General features: G+C 43.3%; 1 protein-coding gene across 1 annotated transcript in view; it reads left to right on the top strand.

Annotated features, from left to right (window-relative positions):
* LOC122781874 (homeobox protein Meis1) overlaps positions 1-13,193 on the top strand; it is a 77,002-nt gene that overhangs the window by 35,455 nt on the left and 28,354 nt on the right. The window contains exon 8 of the mRNA XM_044045943.1: positions 1,364-1,509. Coding sequence (XP_043901878.1) covers positions 1,364-1,509 — 146 coding nt within the window. The remainder of the gene's footprint in view (positions 1-1,363; positions 1,510-13,193) is intronic.

Genomic DNA, 13,193 nt, shown 5'->3' with positions numbered 1-13,193 from the left:
GGCATGCTTTCAGGAATTCTTTTGCCTGAGGTAATGGGGAGCAAAGGCCTGGGTTTTTGGCCCATGATTATTCCATTGATGTGGCAGGCTGGAAAAAAGTAATCTCCAACCGGATTAGCACCAACATCCCCATTAATTATCGATGAATCTAGGGCTTAGTTTTTAGCTAGGTGTCGCTGATACAAGTTAGTGGAGTACAGGCCCGCTAGAACACAGTTATCTACTCCTGCCACAGTGAATAGCACTCGGAGCTTTAGAACTGCTTTGTGTGTAATCAATAAATAACTGGATCCAATTCTGTGCCATGCTTCAGTGTTTTCTTCTTCTTCTTCTTCTTCTTCTTCTCCACTTCCCCTTACTCCCCAGTTAGGAAAGGCAGTGAGGGTGCCACTTGTTTATCCTGGCTCATGTTTCTTTTATGATTATCATCTTCATTGAGGGTGGCTCGCATTTTTGAATAATGATAATAACAATTAGGCTTTTCACCGCCACAGATGGGATGAGTCTCTTTCTCTCCAATGGAACTGTATAGAATGTGAACAGTAATTGGGTAGTTTTGAATATGTGCAGTGTGTGTGTGTGTGTATGGGCTGTATGTTGTTGAGTGTGTATGCAGAGAAAAGGCACATGGTGCACACTTTCCTTTCACTTTTCCTCTCTGTGCTCAAATACTCTAAGCTGTCTCAGTTCCCCCCTTAGGTGAGGTTAACTGGCCTTAATAGAGCCTTATCAAAGCCCTACAGGTTGCTGTAAGCAGCCATGACGCCATTGTTATGAAAAACAGCTAGCTTTGTTAGCGCTGTTTGTGCCGCTGACTTCCTTTTTTCCACCTATTTTCCTTTTATTTTCTGCCTCCCCTCTCCTGGCATCCTCCCCTTTTGTAGTGCCATGTTACTCTTTCCACCTCAGGTAAAATGGCAGAATGCGCCAGGGCGACGCTTCAATAACTATTTTCCCCTCAGGATAATAAAGACTAAATCTCTCTGTCATTTTCAATTCTGCGCGGGCTTGGATGGGAGAGTGGGGAAATGCGACCTTACAAGTCCTTTGTGCTCCCCGTCTCTCGCTCTCTTTTTCTTGCGGAAAGATGCGAGCACTTGCTGTGTTTTCAAGTGGCGGGGGGATGAAAGGCAGGGTTATTTATAAATGTATTAAAAATGAATGCATTTATGAGGTGCTGTTTTCCAGCCATTCTCTGCTTTCTATTGTTGTGTCTCTATACCCCTCCATCTGTGCATACAAAGCCCCGCAGAATTCCTTCGAAATCATATTTATTTGCTTTGAACGCAGAGGCGCAGCAAATGCAGGAAGTCAACAAACTGTGTGTCTGATCTGTCTCTTCCTGTTTCTTGTCATGTGACAGGTGATGGCCTGGACAACAGCGTGGCTTCACCGAGCACAGGGGACGACGATGACCCGGAAAAAGAAAAGAAACACAACAAAAAGAGAGGCATTTTCCCAAAGGTGGCCACCAACATCATGAGAGCATGGCTCTTCCAGCACCTAACAGTGAGTTACAGTATACGGTTGCATTTGTTCATAATCTCCTCCAGTTTTTCACATCATGTGCAAACCAAACTTCACGGCCACAAACTTTCTGACTCCCAGACAGGCACACACACAGATGTTGTGTCTTTCTAGCTCTCTTCCATTATTTGACTAAGATTCACTTGCACACAAAGGGACATTCATTGACACACATACATAGACACACACACCACTGCACTGGAGCCCCTCCCTTACTGCACAAAGTATCCTGGTTTGTACAGTGAACACTTCAAAGACACAGGCCTGTTTAATCTGCTGGTGATCTCAGCAGCCTGCGTTCTCGCTCCTCATCTGTTGAAACTGAATAAGGTTGAAGCCAAGGAGAGACGCCCCTGGCCATAACTGCCGCAGATACATAGATGAACCTTATTAGGAACAAATCTGTCATTATTTAACAGATGCCTGGGATGCTGCAGAGGCCTGTGGTTTGGCTTTATTTTTGCTCAATTACAGCAAAGAACACCACCAGTGCTGTTTGCACCAGCTAACAGCACTGGAAATTGTCTGAGGGGGAAACTGGTGTGGGAAAAATGCAGTTGGACTATCCTGTCCTAAGTTTCAATTAATTTCAACTCTAGCCAGCGAAAACATTATGAGACACTTTGTCAACAGCCCATAATACCCACCAGAGAATAGAAAAACAGAAATGTGTTACTGTATTGAGTTAAATAACAAATATGCTGTAGTTATAGAGCATCTAAACAGGACAAAACAAACTTTAAAGAGTTAAATGACACTAATATTGTATATTATTATCATCATTATACTAATACATTACATTGATCATTTTAGGGTCAAATTTGTGTTTCTAGTTATTATTGAGGATTGACCTTCAAAGACTGTCAAATCAAAGCTTTAAATGTGAGGGGAATCCTGCATAAAACCTCTTACTTCATGGAAAGTTGGAAATCATTAGACATAACCAAAGAATCTTAAATGTTTTCTTTGGATTTGTTAGTACAGCTGGCCCCAAGTAGCATTAAAGCAAGTTTCATACAGCTGGGTCTCTGGCTACTGGATGGCCACTCACATGTCTGATTCAAATAAATGAAAACAAACGTCTTGTACAACATAAGTCTAGGGTGTAGCACCAATGCATTAAGGGAAGTGTTTAATTGTGACATCTTAACTAAGGGACTAACTTCACCCAGGCTTGGGCTCCACATATGTGTGTGTGTCAGAGGTTTGTGCAGAACCCGATGCAGTTTGGCTGAGTGAGTGTTGGTTTAAATTGCACAAGCCAAGGGAAGATGTTGGGGAAAATAATTGAGTTGCTGGATTATGGATATTGCATGGGTTCCACTTTTATTGACTGACTGATTTGGAGACTGTCTTTGTTGTAGATGCAGTGTCCCCCTCTTTCCTAAAAGACTTTTCCTGACTGATAAAACCCCCTCTCTGTTGCACAGTCATTGTATTGGTTCCCACTGCAGACAAAAGTCAGATGTTTGCAGGTGTTAGTTGGTTTTTTGACCAGTGGAAAATAGGCTTTTGAATTGAGAATCCGAGACAAAGTGATGTGTACACACAGTGCAGTTCACAAGCTTTCTCTTTGTGCTTTTCTCTTTCCATTTGACCCTTTCCTCCTCCTGAACAAAATCACTATCCCCCAATCGCCTAGTACGGACATACACATTAACCTCTCCTCCAACTCCCTGACCTCAACTCATGCATCCCCTAAAACCTTTGGTGTAACAGAGGAAAGGTGTTTAAAACATACACACATCTTGTCCATGGAGGTGCAGCGTAGCACGCACATGTCCTCTGAAACACACGTTCACGCACAAAGAAACACACTTGCTGTGTCATATTACACTGCGAGTATGGCTTATGGGAGACTTCTGTACTGTCAGATCTCAAACTGTGGGAAGGATGTAAGTGATTGTCAAGGGAGTAAAAGGGAAGAGAAAAGGAGGAGGTGAAGGCGAGGAGATGAAGAAGGGGATAAGGAGGATCTATCATCCTTTTCCTTCTCCCAGGCTAAGGGCACTAAAACATGCTCACATTTAAAGCACACGGTGGCACATTGGTCTATATGGTTTGAAACAAGAAGATAATTTGATGGCGTTCCTTCACTGCAAACAGTCAGTCTTTCAATCTTAATGGTTTGTTCAAAAATGTCTTCCAGTGTTTATCTTCATTCGTGAAGCCAAACAGAAATTAAACCCAGACAAAGAGAAGGGGAACATTGCCTTTTGTTTCTGGGCTATCTGGTCTCAATTTTTAGAAACACTGGCACCAACAATAACCACTGGTGTCAGAAAAATTCCCTCTGTGGTCTCTAATTAAATCACCATATATTTGTGTACCACGTAGTTGCTCTAATGCAAAAACCATTTACAATATCTCTTACACTGGCAAAGCAATGTCTCTCTGCCTCTACTGGTGTGGATATGAGTGTGGAGAGCTGATCCAAGCTCATCCACAGCATCATCAACCACCTTTGTTGCACATAAAGGGTGGAGGATGTGAGTCTGGCCTCTTAGAGATAGACAAAATACCAATTAGGCACAGAGAGATACATGCATGCACACACGTGGAAGTCGCAAAGATAATAAATATGCCTGATAGTACTGATAGAATAAACCAGAACACAATAGAATCACAATGGCTACTGTTTCAGCACCTTGGAGCACATTCTGTTATTCTCCCTCACATCATACTGAAGCAGAAAGGGAAGGTAGGTGGCAAACAGCGGCTGTTAGTGCACCAGACGTGTAGGTGGTAGATGTCATTCAAATAGCTGTTTTCTTTGAGGGTTGTTTTGAAATAAGTTCTGCATCTGTCCTCACTTATTCATCAATGATGCTAATTTCCCTTGCTGGAAAAAAGGAAAGATTTATGCATGATGTGCAAAAAGAAAAAGCAGAAACATCATCAGCAGGAAAGGTTGCATTTTGCCTAGGTTAACTGCATTATCTTGGCCTCAGTCAAAGCCTCAGTACTTTGGATGTTGAATCTATTCAAATGTGAAGGGTGACAGCGTAAAATGAACAAAAAACATGTCTTTCACTATGCTTCTATTCATTGTGCAATGGGTAGAATGACAAGACAGAGAAGTGGTACTGAATCTGTGATGATGACGGCAGTTGCAACTCTGACTTCTCTCCAACACGCCCAATGAGCTCATGTGTTCTCAAGTGCTTGTGGGAGAAGTTTGTCGGAAGAATTTGGCTGCTGTCACTTGGAGGGACTGCAAAACGTTAGTGTTTAGCGCTTGTCACAAATGGCCACACAATGCAGCTTGCTGCCAGCTTGACATGCAGCTGTAAACTTGGTGGGGAACCAACATAAAGTAGGCAGGGGGGCATCTCAAATTGGGTCCTCATCTTGTTTTATTGTTTGTTTTCCACTGATATCCTGATGATGTGACAAGTTACATTCTACAAATGGGATATTTGATGAAAGAAGTCCATAAAAAGTTGTTTGTTTTTTTTGGTCACCTCTGTATCTGCTTGGCACCATTAAGAAACAATTTGTTAACTTGTAGATAGTGACTGAAGTGTAAATCATATGCTTTAACATGGATGACAAAACAATTAAGGCTGTTATTGGAATCTGATTGCATAAACGGCTGAGATACATTAATGCTTTGTGTTACAACCAAAGGGATGAGCCTTAAAATGAAGAAAGAGCTGGTACCCATTCTCTTTTACCTTCATCTCTCCTATTGTGCTGCTGGAATCCACCCCCTGCCTGCACCCTCCTTTCCTCACAAATGGTATTTTCTTGTTTAATTTAACAAGAAATGAGTAGTAAATGAAAGCTCAGGCCTCAAATCCCCAATGCGCACCCTGTGCTCTGCTCTCCACTCCCCTATGAAAAGGCAATTTGTGAAATTATGTGATAGAGTAATTAGATGGAATTCACCCCCGCCTTCCTACTACACACACACACACACACACACACACACACTACCCAAATCCTCATTTAGATTGTTGCCTCGCTAAACTGAGGTAGGTGTGTGTGTGTCTGTGTGGAGGGGAGCAGGAGGGGTTTGGCATAGAAAGTGTTAGCATTGCTATATTAGCCTGGCAGACTGGGACCCACACTCTCCTACACATTATCACCAACACTCTCATTCTGGCTCTCCTCCCCTCCTATTTGTACACAGAGTCAGTGTAACGAGGGGCAGCCGTGATCGCAGCTCATAAAAGAAGCCAACCCGCAAACCCTAAGTGAGCCGCCTCCCCCCTTCCCTTCTCTCACCCCTTAAAAAACATAAAAATGCAGAGAGAGAGAGTATAAAAAAATCCAACTGAAAAGCATAATTCCCCCGTTAATACAATTAAAGTCTAATTTAACCGCTTGCATACACAGATGTAGCTGAGCTGGGGGAGAGCTGTTCCCCCCACAGCAACATGCACCGTCGGTTTTGAGCAGAAACAGGTGTGAAAAGTGATATAATTCATTTCTGCGCTGGCAGAGGAGGCAAGGAGCCTCGCTGTGGTGGGACCTGGGTGGCGGAGAAATCTAGACGGGGTGCACAGGATGGGAGGGTTGGGGCCAATGGCAGAGGTGATGGGAACGAACGAAGGGATATTGGGTCACAATCATTAAGGAAGGTCCTTCTTCTTGTGACACATCTTTATTGTCAAGATAATTCTGTAATTCAGAGGAGAACGTAGAATGTAGGTCGCGTAGCGCGTTCTTTTGTCGAAAAGCCAATGATACCGCTGGAAACCAGAAGAAAGTTGATGTATAATCAAAGTAATCTTGTAGACATTATTTGAAGGTTGAAATCTTACATTGTGTCACTTTAAAAGGAAAAAGCGATCCTTACAAGAACCGTTGAGTTGAGCTGATTGTGCGTAATCACTTCACAATAAGACACTATTTATAAAAGCACTTTTGATCCAAAGTGAGCATAAAGCTAAACAACTAAGTTGTGGTAATTGTAGATAGACTATTGTATATACCCTTAGCCTCACAGCAAAGAGAACACAAACCAGATATGCAAAGCCTCAATTAAACAACACAAGTGAGAGGGGAAAAATCTTGCCAGAGGTCAAAGTTCGACGTTGCCTCAGATGCCATTAGTCTTCGGCTGTTTATTGCTGGAGCCTGGACATGTCAGCACCCCGGTCACCTGGGGGCAACACAGGCCTGTAAGAGTGCGATTATACTGATTGTGTCCTCATTCTACCTTTTGTTCATTTGGCCTTTACTGCACAGTGATATTGATTAGGAAAAACAGGGAAGAGAAAGAGAGAGAAGATATAGTAAGATAAAAGTCTGTATTGTCAGTATTGTGATTGTTGTTATTATCCACTGCATATATTCCTTCTTTTTTTAACAAAACAACACGTGACTTTCTCAGCTGCCAGACATCACTTTAATATATAGCTTTGAAAAGTCATCAGGAAGGGAGCCTAAAAAAGAGAACATCATCTGACTTTTCAAGTGTTTATTCATTTATTCATAAACGGCAACAAAGGCATGATGTCCATCTCGATATTGCAAAGTAATACAGTGGTCTGTGTGGCCTGGTGTCTCCGATTAGGTCTTAATTTAATCTAAGTGGCAGTCAGAATCTTAGGCGCCACAGCATTAGGATTTCAAAGAGGACTTCAGAGTCGACAGACAGGCGGACGGATCTGCCAAAGGCCTGGCGTGACACTGTGACGAGACAGGGCGGCGGAGAAAAACAAGAGAACAAGTTAGTCTTATTCTCAACAGTTTTATTTAGTTTCAGATACATTATCTCTAGAAATGGAATTGGCTTTGGGCTAGTGTGTGTGTGTGTGTGTGTATCTGATTGTGAGGAGCAGTGTTTGTGTAAACGCATGTGCGATTGCTTGTATGAGGACATTTGAAAGCAATGACTTGTCCGTACCAATCGGAGGAGTGGCTGGTGTCAGAAAGGAGGCAGCTGAGTCAACCTGCCTACCCCCACAACACACACACACACACACACACACACACTCACAGACACCATTACTGTGCTCCAACCCCCACATTACCCCACACCTTGTAATGAAAACATCATCAATTATCCCTCTTGACAGGCCCCAGAGACCAAAGGCAGACAGCTCTCTTTGGGGGCTTCTCTTTGTGAACTGACCCTCACAGACACACAAACTTGCCAAAGTTGCTCTTTGTAATCATTTCATAAGATACATGCATGTTATTTGTTTTTCAGCGTGTCTAATAGAAGCTGATAGTCTGATGACCCATCTTTTCCACGAGTGTGCATGGTGATAGTGAGTGAGAGAAGATAGTTAGTGTGGTCCATCTGGTCGATGTGTGGCAGACAGGAGGTGTGCCTGTATATATTTGTGTGTGTGTGTGTGTGTGTCTTATGTGGGGTTTTGGGGGTGTTGGTGGAGGGAGGGGTAATGGTATGGAGAGGGCAGAGGGAAGCCATCAGTCCTGACATGGGCTCCTGAAAGGCCATCTGTTCCATGATTGATGTGTGGAATGATGGATGGATGAATAGATGATAGCGGGATACAGTAGAGAGACAGATGTAGAAGTTTTGGAAGCCAAGCTGATTGCAGAACTATTGTGGGGTTACTGGCATCTTACATTGATCTTCACAAGTTTATGTGCAGTTCCGGAGCCGTTTCATCCTAGAATTTGATCATTCATTCATTCATTCATTCATTGTCTACCGCTTTATCCTCCACATGAGGGTCACTGGAGCCAATCCAAGCTGACGCAGGGCAAAAGACAGGGTGCAGGCCACTTTAAAAACATTGCATGGTTAATTTGTTTGTGTTTAAATTGAATATTGAAATATTGCCCTTCCAAACGTGTGTGTGGATGGATGTCATGTTTGTTAAATCGAGGTCACACGCTGTCATACACGGAAATAAATCCCGTAACTTATTTGACATTTCACTTGGCTGGGTTCAAATTCAAACACACAACAGTAATACAAGGCTACCACAGCTGGTTTGGAAGTGAAATTAACATCCATACTACAGAGGGAAAAACAGAGTTTTTCTTTTTGTATTCAAATATAAACACATATGAGGATATACTCCCAATATCATCATACTGGAAACAGAGATACAAAATATCATCGGGTCTTTTACAAAGTCTCTCAGTATTTCTAATAACCCTTAATATCACCATTTTCTCCCACTTCCTCCTCTGGTATCATTCTACTCTGTCTATTTATAAGCCCTCAAGGGCAGTTAACTTTTAATTCATGTCACCTTTGAACTTTTACAAAATGGCAGCCATTGAACAAAAGCCAAAAGGAAGCAAGCATGTGTGTGTCTGTGAGTTGACCTGGCCTTAGCCGAGGGGCGGGTCGATGGGTTTCCTTCACAACGTGAGAACTTTACAGACACTCAAGGTCGGTAAGTAGCACTGGAGTGGACTGTTTACAGAATCTAAATTTTGTATTAATGTTTTAGTCCCCAAGCTGTTTAAGTCACAGCAAATTATCATAAAGGTGAGGGAACATTCAATATCACTTGTAATTAATAAAAATCCAATTACATTGTCACCATTGTTACCATCTCTTCTCCTTTCTTCATCATCCCTATTTCCCTCTACCTGGTTCTCATATAATTCCATAGTTGGGAAACTATGAGAAACTTTAGTGTGTGGTTTCATTGTTGTACGTCAGAGTGATTGATAGCCTCATGCTGAAGCTGTGTCTCACACTAGTTCTATTTTTCATTATCAGTTGTGTGTGATAAGCCTGTGTGTGCGCGCGCGCGCGCGTGTCTTCAGAGTGGGACAAAGGCCCATTAACTCAGATGTGTGAAATCACTCTTGGTTTTGGTACCCACTAATCAGTTTACGATGATCTGCAAATCCGAAAAAGAGGCACACTCTCATACGCTCAGCCCACACACACAGACAAACTCAGATGAAGACACACACACACACACGCACACATACACACAAACGCTCTTTAACATGGGCCTCCAGTAGTAATGTCGGTGGGTGGGTGGAGTGTGGAGTTCCCCACCATTGCTGTGGTATTTATTGGAGAGTGAGTGGCAATGGTGATGTGTGGAGGAGTCAGGGAAAAACATTGTCATAAGTCTGTGGTTAGCTTGATGGATGATCCAACACACATTATCAATGCTACTCACTGACTTTGCCGCTACGAAGCAAACACACCACCTCCATTTGTTTAAGTTAAAACACCATCAGTGAAGCTTAGATTCATCACCCTTAAAAAAAAATAAAATGAGTCAAGCTAAGCTATGTGTGCGGCATGATTTTGTGCATCCACTGATATATGAACTCCGCTAAGTGTGAAATCACATTAGCACTAGCTGTTTGCCATTATCCATTAGCCTGTGTTTGGTGATCCACAGGATTGTGGAATCTTTTCTGGCTGGAGTCAGCAGCTCAATACCTTTTACTTACAGCAACTGCAGCCTGCCCTAGATACATTTAGTGTGTGTGCATGTGTGTGTATGAGCGTGCGCACATCTGTCTGCGATTTCATATGCAGTCGCACTGGTATTTGTATGTGTCAGCTTTATGTCTCTTTTTTGTAAGCGCTGCGAGTGTGTGCGAGCCTCATTCCATGCGTGCGCTTCATGGATCCTGTTGCTTTGTCGTCGTGGTAATCAGTTTGCACGTTGGCTGAACTAATTTATCAATTCAGTTCCTCCCACTTGTGTCCTCTCCCATGCGTGAACCCGCTCTCTTTCCTCTACACTCGGTCTCTGTTGACTTCTCAGACAAAAAACTCCTTTTAGAAAAAAAGGAGCATCTTTTATGCATGCCTTGTGCCTTTCTGACTTATCTCTCCTTCTCCTTCTTCCTTCCATGACTCTTTTTCTTGTTCCATTTTTCTATAATGTACACCAGTGTTGCCTTATACATTTTAATGGCCTTAAACCATGATATTATAGCAATAGTTGCACTTGTGCAGTTTGGGGAGCTATTATTTACAAATGAGATACCCTGTGACATCTACCCATAACTCCTCCTGTGCACCGACTTATGCATTAGAAGAATCTGGTGCTAAAGGCAGCTTTTGGAAAGTTACTGAAGGCCAACATCGCAGCAAGACTTGCTAATGTTGTTAAAGTGTCTTGTGTTTGTTATTGTTGCTACGTGCACTTTGACTGAAAAAGAAAAAACAACAAAAAAAGCAATGAGGAGAATGGGCTCGTGCTGTATAAATGTGATTTGTTTGGTTAATGCCTGTGCTGGAATATTTGTCATCACATGGTTTGATTGCCTGGTTCTTGTCCTGCTGCTTTGAAAGATGATCATTTCTCAGCTTCTGCCACACACAGGATAGTTCGGCAATGTGTGACGTCGTCCCATTTAAATCCAAGCATCTAAGTTGCAGCTTCCACCTCCTATGTGTGAGTGCAGTGTTAAAGGCAGGTGGCATGGAAGGTATGGCTATTGGTTTGTTGTGGTTTACACTTGGTCAGCTGACCCATTGTGCCCTGGAGGGTGATGGTCCAGTTTGTGCATGCAAGGATTCATGTGGATGTGTGTGTCTCTGTGTGTGTTTGACTGTGTTGTTGTGTGTCTGTGTGTGTGTGTGTGCCCAGTGGAGTGAGAGAAATCATAACTAGTGACCCAGGTGGTGAAAGCAGACAGGAAATAACTCATGGTAGAGGAGTTGGACCAAGCTGAGGGCTGAGGGGATGTGGTGGGAAAACACAGTCTCATTTCTCACTTCTTTTTTTCTATGCTGTCTTTCTTTTATTTCATTCCCCCTTCTTACTCATTTCTTCATGCCTCTGCTTTTATTCCACACATCTTCCAACCTCCTCTCAGCTTTATGTCTTTCATGTTGCATATTTGTCAGCTTTCTTCGTTCTCTGCCCTCCTTCCACTCTCTCTGATGCGTGCTGTTGTGATGTTGGTGATGGTAGGGGGAAGTGAACATGGCTGAGGGTGCTGCTCACTTGTTTGTTACGACAGATTAAGTCATTGATTTGTAAAAGCGGTGCACTGATGGAGAAGGCTCTCTGCTGCTGGAGACGAAGAGCGAGACAGCGAAAGCAGAAGGGGGAGGTGGAGGGAAGCGTTTGGCTGAGGAGGAACAGGTGAGGATATTAAACTTGAAGGAAAAGATGAGAGCTAACGGTAAAGGGAGGAGTGGAATTAAAGAGCGGAGAAAAGGAGGCAGCAAAAAATAGTTCAGCAAAAATGCTAAATATAGAACAGAGGGATGACAGGGTGGAGATGGGTGAGTTAGATGGGGCGATAGAGGGATGGGAGAAGGAGGGAGGGGTGGAGGTGTACACTGAATGACATGGCTGAGAAAGCTTCATCTTTCAATAGCAGCGACTGCTTCCTTCTGCTTCCTTCTTATACTTGCTGCTCCAAAGAGCATAAGGGAGCAATTGTGAAATACCTTTACCTAGTTTAAGCATTCCCCCAATCCAGGTTTTCTTGAGCCCCTAGGGGCCAACGGTGAGTTTCTAATTAAAACGACAGGAGCAAAAGGGTAATTATGATAATAACATAATAATATCGCCAGGGTTATTAGAATGTTCTGTGGTCCCCAAATTGCTTCCTCAGAGGGATCAGATTTCAGTGGCATTACATAAAGTCAAATTTCTTTGAAAGTCAGGTGAATTGAAGTGGATTTCCCCTCAAGTACAATCTTAGCATCTGATTCCCTCTTGTATGTCATGGATACCAATTCTTAAGAGATGTTTCTCACCACAGTGGCATAGCCGTACAAGCTTAATTTAGTCCATGGGGTTTGTTTAATAGTTTTGTTCAGCTTTACACTCTCTTGTCGTCTCTCTGCGGCTCTGTGTATTGTGGCTGTTTGTAAATGGAGAACATTTGTTTGTAGGTTTACAGATCACTGATAGAATGCTCGCTCCGAGCACTGTAGCTTGAAGATTGCAAACTGGCGCTCCGAGGTGCGTCCCACTGTTTTCTCTAAGCTTTACGTGCTACCTGACTGGGATGAGGCTTTGTGGATCCCTCCTTCTCCTCATTTACACACCCCCTCCATCCCAGGCAGCCCTGAGGCAGCACACCTCCAGCTGTGGCTGCCGTTCACTGCACCACTTGGTGCAAGTACCGATTGCTTTGGAGTGCCTCCCCTCGCTCAAATAGGCAGTAATTATGGGCTTAAAGAGGTTTAGTGGTCCAGCAAACTACATAATCACCCCCTGAATTAGCCCCAGCTCATCAGCCTCAGTCCAACGAGCAGCGCTTACCACTAGCACTAGCTATGGTGCTGCACCCCCTTCCCTTTATTGCACAGAGGGAAGCACAGCAGCAGGTGTTGTGCAACATCCGGCCCCCTTAATAAATTTAGCCTCCCCTGAGCTAGAATAGGGAGGACTAATGAAGCACGCCCTTGCTTTTAGTGAAAGCAGCCAGAGAGTGCAGATGCCACACATCCAACACACAATAGAGATGCGTTCCTTCAGTATCAACATACCTCATCCTTCCCTCTGTGTTAACAATGCAGCACTTTGTTAAGACTTGAGACAGTCATGTGCATACATGATATAAGCTTCAGAATACACATAAGCTGGAGACCCACCCAGCTGTAAAGCACAGGGATCACTGTTCAAACCCTTTAGCACAGCAGCTAGAACAATAGGTGCAGCACTGACTGCTGCTGCCCCGCATTATGTTTGGAGCCCGTGGAGTTTTGGAAAAGTGATGAATGATGATAATCATCAATTACTGTAGTGGAGAAGCAGTTAATGCTGTACACCGTCTAATCCACT

The sequence above is a fragment of the Solea senegalensis genome, linkage group LG15 (genome assembly GCF_019176455.1).
Source record: "Solea senegalensis isolate Sse05_10M linkage group LG15, IFAPA_SoseM_1, whole genome shotgun sequence".
Lineage (NCBI taxonomy): Eukaryota > Metazoa > Chordata > Actinopteri > Pleuronectiformes > Soleidae > Solea > Solea senegalensis.
The sequence above is the reverse complement of the archived record's forward strand: the minus strand, read 5'-3'. Positions and strand labels throughout refer to the sequence as shown.